The sequence below is a fragment of the Danio rerio genome, chromosome 10 (genome assembly GCF_052040795.2).
Source record: "Danio rerio strain M-AB ecotype USA chromosome 10, GRCz13ab, whole genome shotgun sequence".
NCBI classification, from domain to species: domain Eukaryota; kingdom Metazoa; phylum Chordata; class Actinopteri; order Cypriniformes; family Danionidae; genus Danio; species Danio rerio.
The window spans coordinates 18060928-18085898 of record NC_141030.1 but is presented as its reverse complement, the minus strand read 5'-3'; the positions used below and the strand labels follow the sequence as shown (position 1 = coordinate 18085898).

At 34.9% G+C, this 24971-nt stretch overlaps 1 protein-coding gene across 1 annotated transcript in view; it reads right to left on the bottom strand.

Annotated features, from left to right (window-relative positions):
• The window catches only part of megf10 (multiple EGF-like-domains 10), a 92890-nt gene that overhangs the window by 17872 nt on the left and 50047 nt on the right, over window positions 1–24971 (bottom strand). Inside the window, 7 exon segments of the mRNA NM_001423788.1 lie at window positions 1102–1230; window positions 1865–1999; window positions 2111–2257; window positions 12667–12769; window positions 14120–14283; window positions 18464–18584; window positions 18679–18853. Of these exon segments, the coding sequence (NP_001410717.1) occupies window positions 1102–1230; window positions 1865–1999; window positions 2111–2257; window positions 12667–12769; window positions 14120–14283; window positions 18464–18584; window positions 18679–18853 (974 nt within the window).

The following is a 24971-nucleotide window of genomic DNA, read 5'->3' as shown; positions in this document are numbered from 1 at the left end:
CCCCCAAAGGCTTTATGTTTTTGCATTTGATAGCAAAATTATGTATTTTTTTTATCAGTCCATATTTAAGAGTGTCATCAAGTATGGTTTACCCACATGGTACAGTAACCTGTAAATTTTAAATCTAAACATTTTTATTTCGTTCAAACCAACAGGAACTTATAGGTCTAAAAGAATAAACCAACACTCTATACCATACCAGACACTGGTACAGTTCATTTACAGTGCAGTTGTAAATATTTCAGTATTACTGACAACCAAAATTGCCAGTAATACTGTACATTTTACAGCATTTTTTTGCAGTGCATGTTATGATCTCTAACACTCTGACAGAAAACATAGAGTCCAATCCCAATCAGACTGTTAAACATTAATCAGGCATGTCTATATACAGTTGAAGTCAGTTAATTTCCCCCCTGTTAATTTTTTTCTACAATTTCTGTTTAACAGAGAGAAGATTTCTTCAACAAATTTATAAACATAATAATTTTAATAACTAATTTATAATAACTGATTTATTTTATCTTTGCCATGATGACAGTGAATACTATTTTAATAGATATTTTTAAAGACACTCCTATACAGCTTAAAGTGGCATTTAAAGGCTTAACTAGGTTAGTTAGGTTAACTAGGCAGGTTAGGGTAATTAGGCAAGTAATTGTATTACGAAGGTTTATTCTGTAGACTATCGAAAAAAGGGGCTATTATTTTAGACCCTAAAATGTTTTTTTTTTTTTTTTAAACTGCTTTTATTTTAGCCGCAATAAAACAAATAAGACTTTCTCTAGAAGAAAAAAATATTATTAGACATACGGTGATAATTTGCTTGCTCTGTTAAACATCATTTGGGAAATATTTATAATAAAAAAACTAAATTCAAAGGGGGGCTAATAATTCTGGCTTCAACTGTATTTGTTTTCTTTTTTTTTCTCTTTGTTTTTTTTATTATCATTTATTATATATGACTATGCAGAAAAGCTACTGTATGCACCCACTAAAATTCCTCCTTAGAGGACAATAAAGTATCCAACAAAACAAAAACTGATCACTTGGTTGAAAGGGTAGTGTGGTATACGGTATGGTAAGGTATATGATACTAACGCTGTGAGCAGTCACTGCCAATCCAGCCAGGATAGCACTGACATGAGCCGTCCATGGGGCTACAAGTGCCATTATTAGTGCAGGTGCAGCTCCCTCCACAGTTCTTGCCAAACCTGCCACTGGGACACACTGAAGATAAACAGACAAACAAAGAGTATGAAAACTACAGTCCAGTGACATAATCAGGACTACTACAAGGTACTGGAAAAATAGAAATGAAAAATGTCCAAAAAATGAGGAAATAAACGCCATGCAAAAGACAAACTTCACAGTTAAGTGAGAAGGCCCTGATATACATCAGAAAGAAATGGCGCTATGTCATTTGAAACAACATCAGAGTTTCAGGGGTTTGAGTCAGCATGCCAGAAGAGTTCACTTTGTCTGGTAAACACCTTAAATAATTAGACAAAAATTGGTAAAGCAATCTTATTTATTTCCTATGTTCAAGCCAATGAAGTCAAACATCCACAAGCAAAATATATTCTGCAAACGCTAAATTGCTGCTTAATAGTCAGAACAAAAGTACTTTATTTCTAATTAAAAGCAACACAGTCATTTTATTTTAAAACTGCTTGCTTAACAGCAATTTAAAGAGCTAAACATATCAACATCCCTATTATCATGTGCTATTTTAACTGCTGTTTTCTCATCGCTGAAATTTTTGTTGTTCTTATTCTAAACAAAAACTTTGCTGTGAGTATATGAGGGCTTGAATATTGTATGCAAGTACACTGAGGTAATGAATATGAGGGACTTTTCTTGCCTTCGTTGCAGAGTGCCCCTTTAAAACCAGGTAGACATTCACACTGGCCAGTCACATGGTGACAGGGGCCATTGCTGTGGACACAGTGTGGACATGCCTGGCTACAGCGGTGGCCAAAGACACCCGGAGAACAGACTGGGAGGACATCAAGAGAACACCAGGAGAAAAGGAGAATAGAGAAAACAGACATGTCGTCAAAAGAGACAGACATATGAACACAAACACACAATCTGTTTGACTACTCACTGTGTTGGCAGGTGGTTCCTCTGAATCCAGGTGCACACTCGCATGCACCTTCATCAGGTGAGCAAGACGCACTGTTTTTACAGTTACAGGACAGAGAGCAGTTTGGCCCCCAGCGGCCCTCAGCACACACACTGTCACAATGAATGCCTGAGAAGTACAAAAATGCAAAGGAAATTCTCATGAAAAACCTCAATGAAAACATCAATCACTGCTTTAGAAAACGCTTAAACTGAAATGTTTTAACAGTCAAGACATGTTAATGGAATAGCTCACCTAAAAATGTAAATTCTATCATCATTTACTCATTTCGTAACATTGAACACAAAATAAGGTAACTATTGACATCTATAGTATTTGATTTTTTTCTCCTGTGGAGGTCAATTCCTCAATATATGTTATTTATCTGTAAAACATTTAAAATTAAATCGATTCTTTTCTGTTTTAACTTGACTCTTTCATCATAAATCAGTTCAGGGCACACTTATTTACACACAAATAACAAGCACCACTGATTTAAATTGGAATACATTTAAAACATCTTTCAAGAGTTCACACTTAGCTGATGATTGATTGTAAAGCTTGCTTGTCATGCTGTCCCAGGAGAGAGCCCTGAGCTCATAAGATCCTCGAGCCTGGGGCTCCCTCCCGTTTGCAAGGCAAGAGGGGAGTTTGAGCTCAGGTAGATCTCGAGAACTCCCCTGCTGTAGTGGCTAATGAACAGCTAGTGATTGCTCTTAAGAGATAACTACTTACTAGGAGCATGTCCATGGTGCCGATTTAGTTTAGTCAATTAACTTAAGTTTCATGTTTTTGGACGGTGGTAGGAAACCGGGGGAAACCCACGTGAGCCCAGGGAGAATGTGTAAACTCGGCACAGAAACGTCTTCTGGCTTGGTAATTACTAGAACCAGTGACGTTCTTGCTGTGAGGCAACAGTGCTAACCACTGGGCAACCGTGCCACCCATCACCCATTTGAGCTGATTATTTATTGCAAAAAGTAGACCAAAGTATGCAAATCCAATAGGGTATATGCAGAAGGACTTTTCATTTTCAGTAACCCAGGTCAAGCACTTCCAGTAAACTGTATGGCGTTAATAAATCACAACGTTTAGGCTCTGTTTTCTTTAAAAACCAATCATCTTTACTGCTTGATTGCTGTAAAATATCTAGTGGCTCTCAGATTGTAAGAAGCACTGCATTAAATTACAATGTTCCATGCCATGTCTTTAAAATATAAACATTTATTTTACTCCAGTATTTTCTACTGCTGCTCCTGACGGCGCCTGGGTTTAAACGGCTTTTCATCTCATTTTACGCTTCAACAACTGAATGCTTAACCTCTTAAGGTCCAAGCTGTTTTTTTTTTTTACATGCATTTTTTATTTCTCTATGCTATTTGGGCTTTTTGGAACCTAATTAGAATAAAACCTAAGTATCATCCTTTGATATGATGTACTTTTAGAGAAAAATTATTTCCGTATATGTGGACTCGTGTACCGGATGTCCATAAAACACAATAAAGTCACCTTTCTGTAATAGAATGAAAAGCTATATTATTATTATTATTATTATTATTATTATTATTTCCTTTTTTTAGCCAGGAAATCACATTGAGACAGTACTGTCTCTTCTTCCAGTGAGACCTGGCCAAGATGGCAGGCAGCACATGAAGTTTTACATAAAAATCACAAAAACAATACCACAAAATTACAAAATCACCATTCATAAAAACATCAGATCTTAAAAAACAATTACTAGTATCTTCTGAGATGTTGTACGGAAGATGTTTAAAAGTACTCAGAGTCAGAAGTGTTTTAAGATTGAGCTGATTTTGCAGATCATTCTAAGCCCTGGGAGCATAAAAGGAAAAAGCACGTTTGCCAAGTTCTAACAATACCCTTTGGACTGTTAAACGAACACAAGAACCAGATCTAGTGTGTTGGTTATTTATGTGAAATATTAACAAGTTAGAAAGATAGGATGGTCATTTACCTAAGAGAGCCTTTAAAATAAAATAAATAAGTACAGATGTAATTTTCTCCTTTGATATAAAGATATTTTATTTCTGATTTAAACACAGCAGTTTTTTTCCTGACTGTTTTTAATGCAATAATAACGCATACACATATTTTTTGACATGTTCTGACTATCAGTACAAACAACATTTTTTGCCCATTTTAGACAGTTAAAATAGTGTTTGGGACATTTCATATGCTTCAAAACAGTTGCAGGATGTCTGTAACAAAATATAAAACATAAGACATAAGAGCTAAAATATGCTCTCTATATAATTGATTTTATTTTAATTACATTGCAACATCCATGCTGTAAAAGCAGTGGTGGGAAGCGTACTGAAAAAGCATACTTAAGTAAAAGTACCATTACTTGCCTTAAAAATGTAGTGTGAGTAGAGTAAAAGTACCTGTTGTAAATATTACTCAAAGTAGGAGAAAAAGTAGCCCTTTTTAAAGTACTCATGAGTAGTGAGTAGTGAGTATTAGGCTGTTAAAAGTTAAAGCATTGTAATTTGTGGATGTGTGTGTGTAAACGTAACATTCTGTAGTGCATTTAGTTATTGCCCAGCAGGCACACAATGTCATAAAACGTTAATATTAGGTTAGATTTAGGTTGTGATGTCAGGTGACCAAAATTCAATGTCTAGTCAGCGTCTAAGGACAACATTATTTTGATGTCCGATAATGATGTCTAATGACTTTGATAGTTGGTTGATTTGAGGTTGTTAGAAAGAGACCAAAATCCAACGTCGAGCCAACATCTTAAATCAACATCATATATGTCAAATATATATGACGTCAAATACTGACATTTATTCATCAGGTATGGCAACCAAAATTCAACATCTGATAGATGTCATAGTGGTAACGTCGACACAACGTCAAGCTGTAACATCATTAGACGTTGATTTTGGATTGGTTTTAGGTTGGACATTGCACATTGACATCAGGCTGACGTTGAGTTCTGATGTAAACCCGATTTTCATTTCCAAACAAAATGCAGCGTCTCCACAACATTAGGGTACAATTTCAATCTGACGGCATGTTGACGTCTTGTGTCTGCTGGGTGTTAAAGGCCATTTCGGTCATCATACAGTAAATATCCATCATCTTCTCATCAGTGACAAGCATTTAAACCAGGGGTGCCCATACTCGGTCCTGGAGGGCCGGTGTCCTGCAAAGTTTAGTTCCAATCCTAATTAGACACACATCGACTAGCTAATCAATCTCATACCAGGCTTTCTAGAAACATCCGTGCAGGTGTGTTGAGGCAAGGCAGAGCTAAAATCTGCAGGACATCGGCCCTCCAGGACTGTGTTTGGGCATCCCTGATCTAAACAGTCTCTGGGTCAATGCGTGTAAAGATTTTGAACATCTTCTTGGACACTTTTAATGCTTCCAAACAGTTTGCTGCAATGTAAAGTGCACATGTCTTGAGGTAGTTCATTATGATGCAGTTTACCTTCCATGTGTGAGTTGATTGGACAGAAATTACAGGATTTATTTTTCTAATCCCCATAAACAAGAAAAAAATTAAGTAGTGACTGCAGGTTGAAGGAAAGTAGTGGAGTAAAAGTACAGATACAGCACTAAAAATGTACTCAAAGGAAAGTAAAAGTACACATTTTTAAAACTACTCAGTAAATTATAATTTCTGAGAAAAACTACTCAATTACAGTAACCTGAGTATTTGTAATTAATTACGTTAAACCACTGTGTAAAAGGAACCATATAAAATTGAAAATCATCACATTTATCTTGCCCAAAACACTAGCTGTGCATATACCCTATCAGATTCCCTTCTGCATTAAAGAGCTTGAACAACAATGCCAGACTGCAATGCATTTTTATAATAGAATTGATTACAATAAACATGATTTTGATGTAGAAGCTAATGTAGTTTTCTTAGTGTGAATAGGCTTTAACCTACTGACCAGCAGTGACAATTTAACAAATTCTGCTGTCGAAAACAAATTATTAAACACATCTCTTCCTGTGTGTCTGTAGCTCAGTCAATGTGCTGCACAGTGGGTGAAGTAGCTCCATGGGAGAGCGCTGAGCAAAAGCAAGCACAAAAGCTCTTTTGAGAGCGAGTGCGCGTTGCTAAGTGATGAGAGAACGCTGGAGATTATTCTAGTGCAGCAGCCCTGAGGAAAGGCTGCTGATAGCATCAGTATGCTGCCGGTGTCGAGCACAACCCAGAGGAATGTGTGGGAGAGCATATACTAGTGTGCACCCAATTCTGCTTGCTCCTCATGAGGATTCAGGCATCACTGAATTCTTACTAATTAAATCATTCAAAACTTGTATGGAAGATCGAAATATAGTAGTTCCAACTCTAGAAATCCTGAATCAATGTGTGTCTCCATGGACCAACTGCTGATTCATTTAATAATATTTCACTTCAATATTTCCTAGTACTTTTGAGAGATTTTATGTGTATACTCTGGGCCCAGAATTAACACATACAAGCACCAAATGCGATAAAACTCACTGGTGATTGTATAAATAGGGTTAGGTGTCAGTTGAAGATGACTTTTTTGCTCTTACAATGCCTAAGAACACAATATAATTTAGTGTGATTGTGATATCACAGACTCCATTTTATTTATATGAATATGTATTATTGTGTATCTGTTATAATTGACTTAGGGCAACTTTGATTGTAGAACGTTGCTATATAAATGAAGAATGATATAAAAATATTTGTGATTGATTGATTTAAATATGTCAACTGATTCAGACTACTGTGATTTTTTATATAATCGATCACTAATAACCCATCTCAATCAATACTAAGAAATTGGACTTTTTACCCACTATTATTCTTAAATAAATTCTGTAGACTATGATTATCTATATTTAAGGTTTTAAAATAGGGATTTGGTACCCAAACTAACATCTTGGCAAGCTTCCTGTAAATAGAGCGGGGAAACTATGACTTAAATTTGTATGCAAAAACCCAGAAGTGAGTTAGCATTTTAGCAGTTCAGATTCTCTCGTCCCAAACTCAATGGGTTTTTTCAATGGGATTTTGTTTAAATCACTTAAATAAGGTTTGTGGCTAACACAAACTCAAGATACTTTCATGTCTTACTCTACAACATAAATTACACTCCTGATATTTTAGATCGGTTGCGCCTCTTTAAAAAGACGGTTGCTATCAAGTTAGCTATGGGATAGCTAAGGCAGTGTCGGAGACATTGGCTGTTTCTCAATATGCGTTCTTCAGCAGTCTCGTGTTCTCGTGAAACATCATCATCAGCTGCCTAAGTTCAGTTCCAATACTCAAGACCGCAAGTACGGAGAATGTGTGAAACTTCCCGCATGTGTTCTTGATATCGAGGACGCAACGATGCAAACTTGAGCACCGAACTCGCTCTGGAAGTCCCAGAAGTCATTGCAACTGGAGGTGGGAAGCGCAGCATTTTATTTAGATTTATTATTAAAGTTCAGAGATATCACTTATTTACCTCAGGAGTTTCCCTGAATGAAACGGTGAATATAAACATTACCATGGACACCTTAATAAAGGAATAAACATATTAAGGGTGTTTGTTTGCTGAATTTCTTATTAAAATCTGTTTTATTTATATTGTGCAGAGTATATTTATAATGTTTTATGCAAAGTATATATTTTGAAAAGGGGAAAAACAATAAATTGTTGTATGAATGCTGTAATGTTTAAATAATTTACCATTTAAAACGCGTGAAGGTCATGTGACCATCAGGAAGAACGCAGCATCTCCTGAGTTCGTTCTTCCGAGGACACCTGGTGAGACCGGTCTCCACAAGAACGCAAGTCTGTTCTCTACGTTCTTGGAATTGAGAAACAGCCAATATGTCAGGGGTGTCCAAACTCAGTCCTGGAGAGCCGGTGTCCTGTTGAGTTTAGCTCCAACTTGCTTAAACACACCTGCCAGGAAGTTTCTAGTATATTTAGTAGAGCTTGATTAGCTGGTTCAGGTGTCTTTGATTAGGGTTGGAGCTAAACTCTCCAGGACAGAGTTTGGACACCCTTGTTATATGGCATTGAGCAGATCTGGTCTGGAATGCAGCCCGCGTGGGCATTTAAGTATTTTTAAAAATAGTATTTTTTAGTTTGTAGTATTTTCCTATTAGGGAATTCATATTGAGTTTAGATAATGCTTTCACTTGTAAAAATTGTAAAGACAAATTGATTTGTTGATCATTTATTTTAATTAAACGATATTATGAAGATAATGCTTACCAGTGCAGCCTGTCTCTTTCCTGCGCTCAGTAATGTTAACGTGTGAATAAATGTGCAAAAAAAAAATACAGACATATTAACTGTCATTTTAACATCATTAATTGATTTTTCATCATTTTTTTCTTCACATTTAACTCTGTCATAACTGCAATATTTACACTCCTTAAAATGTATAGCAAATGTGACTATGGCCTGCTTTTGGCTGACAAAAAAATAATATTGAATGTTGTTCTCTATCTATGATGGGATTTGCAGACATCTGATAAATCTGCCCCTCACGACTCATTTCTGTTGTTTGTTAACTTACTAAGGTAAGCAGGCTGTGTGCATGCAAGCGATACACTTATTGAAATATGTCTTATCATAATAGTAAATAGGCACATTTATACATACAGTTTTAAAACTTTTACAACAACCGTAAAGCAAAACAAAATGTATTTCCCATGCACATAAAAAGCTATCCAAAAGGCATGTAGGTCTATCTGTTTTTGCGCATTTATTGGTTTATATATAGCGTGGATTATAATATAATAAACCGAGAGAGTAAAACTTTGTCACGGACCATATTTCTAAAAATAAGTTTGAAGAGTTGTCTGTAGCAGGGTAGTGCTGACATCACAGGCGAGCGCCCTGAAGGCACTGTAGTCTGTTTATAGCATTAACTAGTTACAGTTTATATGCAGGAGTTCCCAAACTTTTAACCCGCGACCCCCAAAATAATAATGCCAGTGATTCCTGACCCCCCCTGTTTCATGGAGGTGGTTATAATCATGCAAATCTTGCATAGGCCTATATAAACACCAGCATATTGACAACACAAAAAAGTGCAACTGTCTAACAACCATATCATTTTCATAGTCATTTATCAATTTGTCTAATATTAACCTCACCTAATGAGACTGGTTGACACAATATTTTCAGCACAAGTCTATTCTTGGTTTAATTTTGTAGACTGACGCTTCTTTGGAGATCATCCTCAATGTTCAGTTGTGACCTGTATTTATTTTTTTTACGGATTTAATTACCATAAAGATGTCAGAAAGTTTAAGCTTGTGGTATAAAATCAATCTGCTGCAGCTAACGCTATTGCTGTGTTATTAATCCAAAAATAATTAAAAGACTGATGGCTTTTCATTTGCATGGTGTTGTTTTTTTCATGAAACTATTAACTACTATTTTTGTCTTTAATGGTTAAAATGTGGTAATTCTTATTGTTTAATAAAATTTATTAGACTTTTGGAAATCACCAAGGGACCCCTTGTCAATGTCTAGCGACCCCCACTTTGGGAACCACTGACCTAATGTTAGCTTTTCAGTTCTTGCAATTTAAGATCTAAAAATGTTAAAAGTTATGTTTTCATGTGAGGATAATCCGATTGGACTAAACGTGTAAGTGTAATGAACAGTGTTTGAACACAGAGCTTATTATTTGCAATCTTTGAAAAGCCTATGGGAAAATCTTATGGGGATTTTATCCAGGGAACTAATTTTATGCTAGCAGCTGATTAGCCTACAAAGTGTCGTCACAGTTCCTGCACTCTATAATCTTAGGGGTAAAAAACAAAGGTTGTTTTATGTCAGTTTTCATGTTGTATTCAAAATGAATACATATTTGATGATATTAAATATGATTTGAAGTATCTCTTAAAGTTATACCGAACATATACCGAAGTTTGTAACTAGAATTAAAAAAAAAATTTGCAAAACATTTCTGCCACAATAAAACCCATCATTTTTACAGTAACACTTTACAATAAGGGTGTAATACTTAATGTTAGCTAATCATTAGTTAACATAAGGTAACAGTGAACAACACATCGGTTAAGTATTACTTAATCTTTTGTAATGAGTCAATCATAAATCAATGTGTTATATACTACATTAATTAAGCCTAATTAGTTCATGTTTACTTACACAATTACTAATTTATTCATGGGTTACATAACATGACCTAAAAATGAACAACATGTTTATTCAGCAACACTATAATTAAACTAAACATATATTAATGTGCTATTTAATGCATTAGTTATCTTTGTTATCACTTTACTAACATTACCAAAGCATTAGTTAAGGCAGGGGTGTCCTGGAGGGCCAGTGTCCTGGAGAGTTTAGCTCCAACCCTAATCAAACACACCTGAACAAGCTGATCAAGCTCTTACTAGGTATACTAGAAATCTCCAGGCAGGTGTGTTGAAGCAAGTTGGAGCTAAAGTCAGCAGTACACCGGCCCTCCATGTCCGACTTTGGACAACCCTGAGTTAAGGGAATTAGAAACCTTGTGAAGTGTACAATGTATTGAAACATTATCTAATGTGTTACTAATATTTGTTCATGTTAAAAAATGCACTAACTAATAAAATATAAGTTAACATTAATATATGTTTAGTTTAAATGCTGTTAATGTAAAAGGTGCATTAAAAAATGAGTAGGTTAACATTAATAAAGATCATGTAGTGTTTAATAAAGTCATTGTTCACCATTAAATCATGTTAACTTACATATTACATAACACGTTAATATACTGTATGTGTAGTTACCATTAACAAAGATTAAGTAATGCTTAATAGATGTGTTGTTAACTGTGAAGACAAAACAAATTAATTTTTTGCTACACCAAAACAGTGTAAGAATGTGACAATGATAGTGAAAAATGCTGCAACATGTCCATGACTAAAAATTGCTGTAATAAAAAATATTAGATGCTTTAATGCTGGTTTGTTTACAAAATGCCACAGGAGTTTTATTAAAAATTGAAGTTTTTTTCATATACAGATTAAGTAGATTTTTTTCTTTTTTAATTAGTTTTAGGTATGTCAACACCATATATTCCTAGCCATTCATATTTTTTATGTAGCGTTATTTTATTTTATTTTTTTTACGACCACAAAATAATGTCCATGTCATAAAAATATTATACATCCATTTTTTTCACCAGCATCAGTTCTAACCATGATTACAAAACCTTCATTAATTTACAGAACTGTAAACCTTAAATGCTGATTTGTTTACAAAATGTCAGTGGCTGCAACTACAGCTCAAAAACGTCCATTGTTATGAAATGTCTTCCAAGCAATGAAATGACTTAAGCATCATATATTTATAAGCCAAATTGTGCGAAAACATGTGCTAACTCAAACTTTGTCTGTAACCTTCCAGACAAAATAAAAACAGCGTTTTCCTGAAGTGAAAACAAAAGTAAGTTGTCCAGAGGCGTCTAAACTACTACATCAAAATCAAGCTTAAGAAATCAAGCATTATAAAGCAGAAAAAGATACATTATCATCAGGGCTTTCATTAACTTTTTTGATCACCAGCCACTGTGGCTTGTAGATTTCCAACATTACTAGCCACTTTCCATTTTCACTAGCAACAATTTTGTTGTTTGGAAAATATATTTTATATAAATAAATGTAACTTTGACATGCTAAAATGACTTCATTTCGATGTTGTGTTGTCCACATGCCTCCTCATTTATTTCACAGTTTGTGTGTGTTGTGTACGAGCTTGCTCACTGTGCATGAGCAAATGGGTTGTCGCATTGCAATTGGTTTTTATTTCACATAACTTTTTAGGACTCAGAATAAAGGTTTTACCAAATTCATCTCCATCCACATTAAAAAGAAATAATTATTTCTTAGCCACATATTTAAATTTTTCAAAACAAGCAAATATATAGCTGTATACATGCACTTTTTATTCAACAAAACTTTTTTATTATTTTTTTTAATTAACATTTAAAAAGATCTATTGTCAAGCATCTAAAATATGCACAGTAATCTGTCCTGGCTAAAGGTCTCAGATCAGTAGTTACTACACACAAATGGGGAGTTAATCTCATATTAAAGAAATGTTATCGTAAAGGATGATAATTAAACTATATTAACAAAAATAACTGTAAGCAAAAGAAAGCAGGTAAAAACAAATCACGAGTAATAATGAAAGGATGATCACGTGCCTGAGAATAATTAAAATGAAAGCAGTGACTGCTGCTGTTGCTTACAAATTTATATATTTTTCAATCTTGAGCTCTTAAAAGCAGCAGGACTGTGGGTACACGAGCATCGTTTTTATCAAGTCTTTTTCAAAGAGAACCAATCACAAGTGAACTGAAAAAAACGCAAGTAAACGGGAGTGTGCGTATATGCATGCATATTGGGCCATCCTTATTGTTGAACTGCTTTAAGAAAACTACATTGTAAAAATTATGTTTACATTTGGTGGGTTGGCGTGTATTAATGTAAAGCCCTGATTATCATGAAACAATCCAGCTCAAATAGCAAACACATCCAGATTTGTTTGTGTTTACCTGTCCAGCCTGCTAGACAGCGGCAGTGTCCAGTTGAGGGGTGACACCCATCTGCATGACTGCAGTCACAACGCTCACGGCAATCCAATCCATATGTCCCGTCCTGCACACAACAAAGTAGGGATTTTCACAAGATTTGAACAATAAACATTCAAAATAATTGCATATTAAAAGAAACTTTAATTCATTTGAAACTGGTTAGGCAAACTATTATTATTATCAATATGTTCATTGGGCTGAAGTAATGAGATGATCATAAAATGAGGAGTGAATGTCAAAAACACAGAAAATAATTGGGATATAATACACTACCACATTGCAAAAATTAATTGACAGTCGTAATTTGTGATTCACAGGCGTTTTCCTTTCAAGAGTTCACACTTAGCTGATGATTTATAAAAGCTTGTTTGGCATGCTGTCCAGGGAGAGAGCCCCGAGCTCAAGGGATCCTCGAGCCCGGGGCTTCCTCCCGTTGGCAGAGCAAGAGGGGAGACTGAGCTCGGTGGATCTCAGAACTCCCCGACTGCGGTAGCTGAGGGAACAGAGGGGTTAGACAAAAGCTTGATTGTTATACATGTTGAATGTCTTTGGATGGTGGGAGGAAACCGGAGAACCCGGGGAAAACCCACGCGGACACGGGGAGAACATACAAACTCCTCACAGAAACACCCACCGGCCCTAAGGGACCAGGGCCGGCAGTGTTCTTGCTGTGGGGCTCGCAGTGCTAACCACTGGGCCGCCGGGCCGCCCAATCAGAGGTAAAGGAGGAGAATAGGGGAGGAGGGGGGTTTCTTCCAAACGAAGATAAAATGAGCTGAAAATGTGGTTATTTATAGTAGCTTAGGGCTCATATGATTGGAAGATAGTGATTAGCAAATACGGGACTGGCCGTGATAAATCATAAGCAAGTGATCCTCTCGAAATTAGTATATAAATAAACCTCACTTAACTTTAAAACTACATTATGGCACTATGATCTCTGCTCTTCCAGTTACAATGTAAAAATGTACGACTTAAACATTCAAATTCAATTCAATTGAATTCAATTCAGGTTTATTTGTATATCACCTTTTCACAATAACCATTGTTCCAAATCAGGTTTACAAAGTGTGTACATTATGACATTTTATTTTTAGAATTCATATTATTTCATATTATTTATAGATATTTCAATCAAAATAAGAAAATGTTAAGCTGGACTGTACAGCTGGCAAGTGTATACAGTATATACAGAGCTAATCTGCAAATACAATATAATGAACTTATGTAACACACCCATGAATCACAGAGTCATCAGTCAATTAACTGATATGTTTACAGTGCATTCTAAATTATTAAGTCCAAATATTGTGCAGTCTTTTGAAATGATTTGAACTTATTTTCGCATTCTAAGGTTTTCTATTTCTCAATGAGGGTCAGATTGAAAAATGTATGATGTTACAGATGATCTGACCTGACAATGTTGATCACATCTGTCTCCTCTCCAGCCTGGAGTACATGTGCATTTGCCATCAAGAGCATTGCATGCGCCTCCATTACCACACACACATGACAGGTTACAGCCCAAACCCCACGTTCCACTGGGGCAGTTAATCGAGCAGTCCACCCCATGCCACCCTGACAGAGTTGCAATGACGACAAGGAGAAAGTATAGAGTTAAGAAATGACATAGACTATTAATAAATATTTCTAACAATAATTAACAGTTATTTATTTATAATTGGCTTTTTACTGGTTTCTATGAATAATATATCTAAATATAATTAATTATGATGAGATATTATTAACTGTTAACATTTTCCTTTTTGCTAACTTTGCTACAGAGACATCAAATCAAGTATCTCAGATTGTTGTTCGTATAGATTGTTTGTTTGTCAATAGGACTGACTGACTCATAAAACTGTCAAGAATGAAATACACAAAAAAGCCATTGGCTAATTTTCATTGTGGTCCTTGATATGTAAAAAAGAAAAAGGACAAACAAATTATAAATGGAGTGCAAGCTGCTTCAGCAAGTCTCTCATCATTCCGAGCATTTTTGATTTCCCTTCTTAAAATACTATTAACTTGAATCAGTGGTTCTCAAACTTATTTCACAAAATACCACCTCAGAAAAAAATTTGTCTCTCCAAGTACCACCATAATGATTGAAATACAGAGTAGCTATAGGCCTAATTAAGCAGCTACAGCTCTGTACAGTTCAAAAATGTGGCAGATTAATTCCTATTGTTATGAATAGTTATTATTGTCAGCCACTTTTAACATTATTAATAGTTTGAACATTAACTAAACCATTAAAAATAAATAAAACATCAATTTGTGCTTTTGAAAGTTTTGAAAGAAAAATGGTCAAATGATTGAATACATAACAAACATAAAAAATATTATCTGTCTTATCGTATGCGTTAAAAGTGTGTGCATTTTTTTTTATTTTAATTATTAAGTGATTCCTCCACGTACCACTAGAAGGAAGCCTGCGTACCACTAGTGGTACACGTACCACAGTTTGAGAACCACTGTTCTAGGTAATACATTTCAAGCAGCGGAGCTAATATAAAAAAATGTCTTTTTGTGTCCCTCTTAAATTTATAAAGATAAATGTGCCTTCTTCTCACCCTTGTAGAATGACAGCATATTTCTCATACTCAAGCATAATAATCAGATATAGTACTATTTTCTTTAAACTCTAACATACGTCACAAAAAAATAATTAAAAAGTTAAACTTTTAACAAGCTGCTTATGTCATAATGTTCATCACGTACTGTATATGTAACAGTGGAGGTTTTAAATAAAATTCTATACAACTTATTTTTGGCAGTCTGCAATTTCTATATTTATTTATTTTTTATTTGACAGCATTAACACACTATTTCCCAGTGATGGGTTGCGGCTGGAAGGGCATCCCCTGTGTAAAAATGTGCTGGATAAGTTGGCAGTTCATTCCGCTGTGGTGAACCCAGATTAATAAAGTGACTAATCCGAAATGAAAATGAATGAATGAATGAATGAATGAATGAATGAATGAATGAATGAATGACATACTACCAAGTGTTTTTTTACCTTTCAGTATTTACAGGGCCACCAATTCAATTCTACACATTTTTGTCAAATTATCCAAAACATAAATAAAATAATTTACTTTACGTTCGGGGATAATAATTTGATCTCCTCTACCCCTGACCTAACACATTTACTTAATTTAGCAGCCGAGCTAAATAAAACATATTTGTTTACTTCAAATGGTTTAAGGCAAAATTATTTAGCAACCATTTGAGTGTCTTTACTTAATTAATTCTCAATATTGTCCCTTCTCTCATTATTATTGCTGCATCTTCTGTCTAGTGACCTCTATTAAGAGTAACATAAAAATTTTGTAACACTCCCCCACAAGTCAATGCAAGTTATTGTTCAAAATAAAACACAAGTACACATACAGTTGAAGTCAAAATTATTAATTATTTCTTTTCAAACATTTCCCAAATGATGATGATGTTTAACAGAGCAATGCATTTTTTCACTGTATTTTCTATAATATTTTTTCTTCTGAAGAAAGTCTTATTTGTTTTATTTTGACGAGAATAAAAGCAGTTTTTAATTTTTAAAAACATTTTCAGGTCAATATTATTAGCCCCCTTAAGCAATATTTTTTATAACTACTGTTATACAATTGTTTTTATACAATTACCCAAACCGGTAACACTTTATAATAACTACACACTATAAATAATTTATTAAGCATTAGCAAATAGTGAATTCAATATCTGTTAAGAATTAACTCTACATTAATAACCATTAGTAAGCAGTTTATAACTGTGGCTACAAATGCTCTATTATTGATTTACAAACATATTTAAAATGTGCTTAATAATTGTATTTTCATACTTAGTTAATGATTTATTTTTCATTACTAAATTAAGTATCGCATTATTTACAAACCATTTGTATATAAGAGTAGTTGAGGGTTTTTAGGATCATTCAGAATTAGTTAGTAAATGATTAACAAACTATTCAAATCAACATTTAAATTTCTTATTATTCAAGCATATATTAATGGTTACTATGTATGTTAATAAATGCTTTATTAACTCAACTTCATCTAGTTTTGTGACCTAATCTAAATTGAGGATTATTCATGCTTTATAAATCCCTTATTAATGACAAATAAAGGCTCAGTTAAATTCTAAACAGGAAGAATGACGTTATTCATTCCTATACACAAATAAAACTATACTTCAAATGAAAAATAAATCTTTGCAACCTCATCTAAAATAAAATCACTGCAGAGTTTTAACAATGCATCTTATTATATTGTTAAATTATTATATTGTTGTTGTTTTATGCAGTTTTATGTCGTATTTTGACACTCCTGTTATTCAGCAGTGTTTAAACTTTACAGTAATTTTACATTTTAGAAAAGATTCATTTATTCATTTGATTCTGAGCCTTTAATTGTCATTTATAAGGGATTTATAAAGCATGAATAGTCCTCACTTTAGATTAGGTCACAAAACTGCATGAAGTTGAGTTAATAAAGCATTTATTAACATATTAGTTACCTATTAGTATATGCCTGAATAATAAAATATATAAATGTTGATTTCAATAGTTTATTAATCATTTACTAACTCATTCTGAATGATCCTAAAAACCCTCAACTACTCTTAAATACAAATGGTTTGTAAATAATGCAATACTTAATTTAGTAATGAAAAATGAATAATTAACAAAGTATGAAAGTACAATTAATAAACACATTATATATGTCACACAACCAGAGATCGCTCTCCAGAGATCGCTGGTTCTCACACGAACTCTCAGGACTACACTTCCGCATTCCCCAGGACTACACATTCTTACATGCACTTCTCCCAGACACGCACGCCTGCTCATTCATCTAGCTTAATTGCACACACCAGCTGTACCTTGTCATAGTCTGATAGCACACGAAGTATAAGCCACTCATGAACCCATCCAGTTTGCCAAATCTTGTTTACCCTAGTGTGACTTTACAACGCGTTTCCTTGTCTTATTTCTCCGTGTTAGACCTTAGCCTAGTTTTCCTTGTTCTCCTGTTTAGCCGCCTGCCTTTTGACCTGTTGCCTGTTAATACGATTACGATTTTGGATTTGCCTGCATATACCTGTTCACACATGATTTGACCATTGCTTGCCTGACAAAGAATAAACCTGCATATTGGATCCTACCTCCAGTTGTCTTTGTCACTCCCCCCGGTCGTTACAGAATAGGTGCTTATAAGTCAAGAATACAGCATTTGTAGCTGCAGTTGTAAACTGCTTACTAACGTTTATTAATGTAGAGTAAATGCTTAACAAATAATGAATTCACTAGATGCCAATGCTTAGTAAATGATACATAGTGTGTAGTTATTATAAAGTGTTAGCGTAAAACCTTACACTTTAAGCTGAATACTAGTATCTTGAAAAATATCTAGTAAAATATTTGGTAATGTATGGCAAAGATTTAAAAAAATATTTAAAAAAAATATAATGTCATAAAAAAAATTATTAATAAAACTATTATGTTTAGAAATGAAAACCCTATTTCCTTTAAACCGAAATTGGAGGAAAAATATACTGGGAGGCTAATATATCACAAGGGTTAATAATTCTGACTTCAACTGTAGGAGATCCCCTGTCCACTGAAACCATTTTTGCAGTGATTTTGCTCCAATCCAGTAAAACTTGAACTGAATTAGAAAGTTACATGTGGGGATCAGGGCTGGAGCTAAACTCTGCAGGAACGTGGATCCTGAAGATGAGAACTGAAGAGCATTACCTGCTTGACAAGAACATGATCCATCGATGGGTGAACAAATGGCTCCATTTTTACAAGAACACAGAGAAGTACAGTTGATGCCGTATGTACCCGGAGGGCAAGCTATGGCACAGTCAGAGCCCTGTGATCAAAATCACACATCAGAGTTTGAATCCAATGCACACACACACATACACTTACACATAGAAAAGACATCCTCTTTTATGATGATGTACCTTATATCCCGGTGCACAGATACATTCCCCGCTCACACTGTGGCAGTCGGCTCCATTCTGGCAGCGACAGACCTCCTGACAGCCCTCCCCATAGAAACCAGGAGCACATGTCTCATTACAGTACAACCCCGACCAGCCCGACTGGCAGGAACACTCACCTGACATTGGGTGACAACTGAGAGAAAAAGAGAGACTTCACATTATTTAGGTAAAGAACATGTAAACAACAATCTACCATCTAAATCACACTGTGTAGGGCTGGCTGGTTCACATTTTTTATTAATTTGGATGTGCATTTCATTATTTATATTTTTCTTGAAACGGGAAATCCTGATTTTAAATTAAAAATATTAGACACATTGTCATTGCAACAGACAGCAAGTGTTTGAAAATGTTTTTGGAGAGGTTGGATGTTAAAGAAAATTTTCTCAAATGCAAAAATCCATTGTAAAACATGTGAGTTAACTACATGTTGTGTGTTTGTGTGATGGTCTGCATTAATTATTGTTGTTATTACTGTTAATAATTCTGCTGGTGGTGAATTTGCTTGACCTTTTGAATTGACTGATGCAATGTTAAAATTGGTTGTTTTCTTTATTCATTCGGCAGTGTTTAATGTTTAATTCAAATGGCAGAATATTAACTTTTTTTCTTTGAAATTTTCTGCAAAGATATTAAAATAGAGCATTTTTTACATTTATTTACAACATTTATGTTTGACATGCAAACCAGGAGGCGAAGCAGTGGCGCAGTAGGTAGTGCTGTCGCCTCACAGCAAGATGGTCGCTGGGTCGCTGTTTCAAGCCTCGGCTCAGTTGGCGTTTCTGTGTGGAGTTTGCATGTTCTCCCTGCGTTCGCGTGGGTTTCCTCTAGGTGCTCCGGTTTCCCCCACAGTACAAAGTCATGCGGTACAGGTGAATTGGGTAGGCTAAATTGTCCGTAGTGTATGAGTGTGTGTGTGTGAATGTGTGTGTTGAATCGCAGAGATTGGTTGCGGCTGGAAGGGCATTCGCTGCATAAAAAATGTGCTGGATAAGTTGCCGGTTCATTCCGCTGTGGCGAATAATAAAGATACTAAGCCGATAAGAAAATGAATGAATGAATGAATGAATGAATGAATGCAAACCAAGAATACAACGATCCTTAACCAGGGATGAGTTTCCCAAATAACAATGTAACTCGTGGCTGAACTATCATAGTATGATGCATCATTTGGGAAATAACGATGTAGTGATGAGTGTTTCCCCAAAATCATAGTTTTTCGGTCACAAATCCATCGTTTAAATCGTTAGATCCATGTTAGTTATAACGTAAAACAATCACAATGATGCTCTGAACAGGGTCATAACAACTTCTTTAGAGAAGAACCCCATCATTTCTTTGTGCAAATTATATTGTTTACACGCACACACTTTTAAAAGAACATCCAATATTAGTTTTGGTAAAAACATTTTCCATATTAATTGAAATAAATGTAAATGGCACATATAGAGCCCGTGTTCCTCTACAAATATTATTGAGAACATTCCACATTCTAATCTAACATAAAATCACTTACAAAAGTACATATTACATACAACACGTATTCTAATCTCATGTAAAAATCGTATAAATAAACAAATAACAAGGCTATTTATTAAGAAATAAAATGTAACATTTATTATTTATTAATAAATGAAAAAAAATCCTACTTTGATGATGAAAATATTAATAATGATATTATTATTATTATTATTTTATCTTCGCCATGATGACAGTAAATAATATTTGACTAGATATTTTTCAAGACACTTCTATACAGCTTAAAGTGACATTTAAAGGCTTAACTAGGGTAATTAGGTTACCTTGGCAGGTTAGGGGAATTAAGCAAGTTTGTATAACGATGGTTTGTTCTGTATATCGGAAAAATATATAGCTTAAAGGGGCTAATAATTTTGATTTTAAAATGTTTATTAAAAAATTCAAAACTGCTTTTATTTTAGCTCAAATAAAACAAATAAGACTTTCTCCAAAAGAATAAATATTATCAGACACACTGTCAAAATTTCCTTGCTCTGTTAAACATAATTTGGGAAAAAATTTAAAAAGAAAAAGAAATTCAAAGGGGGACTAATAATTCTGACTTCAACTGTATATTATATATCATTTTATACTGATTTTCTTTATGTTTAGGAAAAAAAGCTCTTAATAAAAAACTTGTAAGCTCTTAATAAAACCACTTGACAGGGGTTGGTGTTAATAACTATTAAATGTCAGACATAATGAGACAATAAAGTCCATTACCTGTGGACAGAGCAGCTGTAAAGAGCCTTTTTGAGTTACTACCGCAGCTGCCATCACATGTGACACATGTGGTTTGTCAGCTGTGCACGTCTGTCTGAACTAAACAATGAGCAACTGTGTGTGTGTGTGTGTGTGTGTGTGTGTGTGTGTGTGTGTGTGTGTGTGTGTGTGTGTGTGTGTGTGTGTGTGTGTGTGTTCCCCTGTCTTAACACACAGCCCCTTAAAAAACAACAACAAGACGCACACATTAACCCCCAGTGGTCTACATTAGGAAACCAGATTCGGTGGCAAACCAGGTATAAGTCTGAGGTTAGCTTGACTGAGCACACCTTTTTTGTGTTTTATCAACATTCATTGTTAGCATGCTACACAGCTGACATGTTTCAGAGCAGGTATTTTAGAGTGCAAAACAAAACTGTACCAAATTAACAGTGACATATGTCTAACCAAATTCTTCAAACCCTGTATATCTTGCTCCAAATTAAAGCAGTTCATTTAACAAAAAATATTAGAGCTTACATTTGTATTTATACAACATATTTAGAAAATATTTGAAAAAGAATAAACTATTTCACAGAAGGGATAATAATTTTGCCTTTAACTGTATGTAATATGTAATGCATATACAGTGCTCGGCATAATTAAGTACACCCCATTTAGAAAAAGATATTTTTTTTGTATTTAGTATTGTATTTTATATGTAATTTGCATTTAATATTTTTCTATAACATATACATTTGGGTGTATTAGTTTTTGGACCAATATCAAAAGTTATTTTGTTAGATAAGCTCCAGATTTGGCTTCAGTACTGACTAATCCAAATCATATGCACAAATATAATATTGCATAGCTTCCTATTATAAATATGAATTTAAATGATAGATTTGTGAGGGGTGTTCTTATATATGCTAAGCGCTGTATGTATTTGTGATGCATAACAAACAAGCAATAAAATACAAAATAATTTATTTGGTTAATTAAATAATTTAATGTTAAAACAAAGTGTATGATGTTAAATATTTCAAACAGCTTAGAGAAATGTCCAAATATGTATAATGTTCAATGGACATTAATAAAATGAAACAACATACTTCTCAGACCAGTAGTTGTTAAAATGTGTAACTAAATATTTGATCATACCAAACTGTGTTGTATTTTTAAACAATTTACATTTTCTTCTTAAACACTTTTGCTAGGTAAAACATGTGCTTGAAGGGAATGTGGAAATTACTTAATTAGTGTTTGGACTTGCACAGTTACTGTTGAAAAATTAATTAAGATTTTTTTTAAATATAAAATATTGTTACAACAAATGCCATTTTTTTGGGGTGTTTTCTCTAAATAATGCTAACATAAGTTCCATGACACTCAATCCTTTTTTAAGACTGAAGTTTTTTTTTTAATTGCTTAAAACCCATTTTACAGCCATATATATTTACAGTTGTGGACAAAAGTATTAGAACACTAGGATTTTTTCATTCATTCATTCATATTCTATCGCTTTTACAGGGCCGATCTTAGGTGAGAACCCCAGACTTTCCTCTCCTCAGACACTTCCTTCAGCTTCTCCAGGGGGGATACCGAGGCGTTTCAAGGCCAGCTGAGAGACAAAGTTCCTCCAGTGTGTCCTGGGTTTCCTGCCCTCCTCCCGGTGGATAATGCTTGGAACACCTCCCTAGGTATGTGTCCAGGAGGCATCTCAAACAGATGCCCGAGCCACCTCAACTGGCTTTTCTCGATGTGAAGGGCCAGCGGCTCTACTTCGAGCTCCTCCCGGGTGACAGAGCTGCTCACCCTATCCATTAGGGTGCGCCCTGCCGCCTTGCCACTTTGCGAAGGAATCTCATTTCAACCGCTTGTATCTGAGATCTTGTCCATTCGGTCATGACCCAAAGCTCATGACCAAAGGTGAGAGTAGGAACGTAGATTGACCGTTAAATTGAGAGCTTTGCCTTTCGGCTCAGCTCCTTCTTCACTACAACGGATCGGTACATCAACCGCATTACTGCTGCAGGTGCACCAATCCGCCTGTCAATCTTACGTTCCATCCCTCCCTCACTCGTGAACAAAACCCCAAGATACTTGAACTCCTCTACCTGGGGTGAGGACGTTTCTCCAATATGGAGATGGCAAACCAACTTTTTCTGGTGGAGCACCATGACCTTGGACTTGGTTCCCATCCCAACCGCATCACACTAGGCATAAAACTGCCCAAGTGTTTGCTGAAGTTCCATGTTCGATGAAGCCAAAAGAACAACATCGTCTGCGAATAACAGAGATTAAATCCTGTTGTCCCTGAACTGGCTGTGTATTTAAATTCTTTCCATAAAATTTATGAACAGAATTGGTGACAAAGGGCAGCCCTGCTGGAGTCTAACATGCACTTGAAACAAGTCATTGCCGGCAATGCGAACCAGATTCCTACTCTGTTCATACAGCGATAAGACAGCCCTTAACATAGCGCCTCTTACCCCATACTCCCAGAGCACCCTCCGCAGAATGCCCCGAGGGACACGGTCGAATGCCTTCTCCAAGTCCACAAAACACATGTGGACAGGTTGTGCATCCATGAACCCTCAAGCACCCTGGTGAGGGTATAGAGCTGGTCCAATGTACCACAGCCTGGACAAAAACCGCATTGTTCCTCCTGGATCCTAGGTTCATCCTAAGACTTTCAACAGCTAAAAATGGTTTCAAGTCAGCTATTTCTGTCTTTTGCTTAACTGTAATAATTAAGTGGGATTTTTTATGCAAAAGGTAGGTTTCTTTTAGTATTAAAAAATATTTAAAAAAAAACTAAATACTGTAGGTTACTGTATATAGTATTATTAGCTCTCCTGCTAATTTTTCGATCAAATATTTCCCTCACACAGTCTCCATTTTATCAGTTTGGCTGGAATTAACGCAGTTTTTGGCTACGATTGGCTACAGAACAAACCATTGTTGTCAAATAAATCTAATGAACCTAACTTGCCTACAAAAGTAAACCAGCCAAGCCTCTAAATTGCACTATAAGCTGAATATCTTGCAAAATAAGCAGTCAAATATTATGTACTGTTATCATGGCAAAGACGAATTATATTAGTTATTACAAATTAATTATTAAAACCATTGTTTAAAAACGTGTTCCTTTCTTTTTCCAACTTTAATTTGTTGTAAATTCATGATTTCTTTTTTTAGATTCATGTTTTTCTTTTATTCTTCTGCAGATACGTACATGAATTATGTTCACAAAGTAAATCTAATCTTTGTTTGATTCACTGTTTGCTGCAGAAAGCCTTGTCAAAAGCCTGTCACAGTTTAAAGAAACGATTTATCATTTTGTGTCATTTCAGTTGCCTTTTTTGAAGAATCTATCCAGAGTTCTTTAACATCATTTGCACCATTTGATGAAAAATATTTAGTAGACAATGAGCACAGAGCTTATCTAATTTCTTTATGTAATGCAAACAACAAAAAATAAATCATTATATTTTGTACAGTTTTAGAATAATCACTCTAATCTGCCCATATTGCACTAGACGACTATAGATGGTTGTCACTGACTATTAGGCCCAATCCCAATTCTACCCCTTAGCTCTTCCCCTTACCCCTACCCCTTGTTTTGCGCGTACTGGTGAGGGGGTAGTGGTGTCCCAATTCTCTTTAGCTTGAAGGCATAGGGCTAAGGGCAAGGGGTATACACCCCTTCAAACGAAGACTTTTTAGGACCACACTTGAAACCAAGGGGTAGAAAAAATTCCCAGAATACCCCAGCAATAGCTGCACCCGGAAATAAGGAGATCCACAAATTCGTATTTCTTGCCATTATAATGAATTTTTACAATAAACAAACATGTGTTTTAATATATTCATAACAGCGTTCATGTTTTACCGTCATGCTTTTTTAAAAAAACGCTAAAATAAAAACCGCTAAATTTTGCGAGCTATAATCCCTAATCATAACTCCTGTACAGGTGTCCCACAACTTTCTGACACTCGATGACACTGGAATAACCTATCAGAAAAGT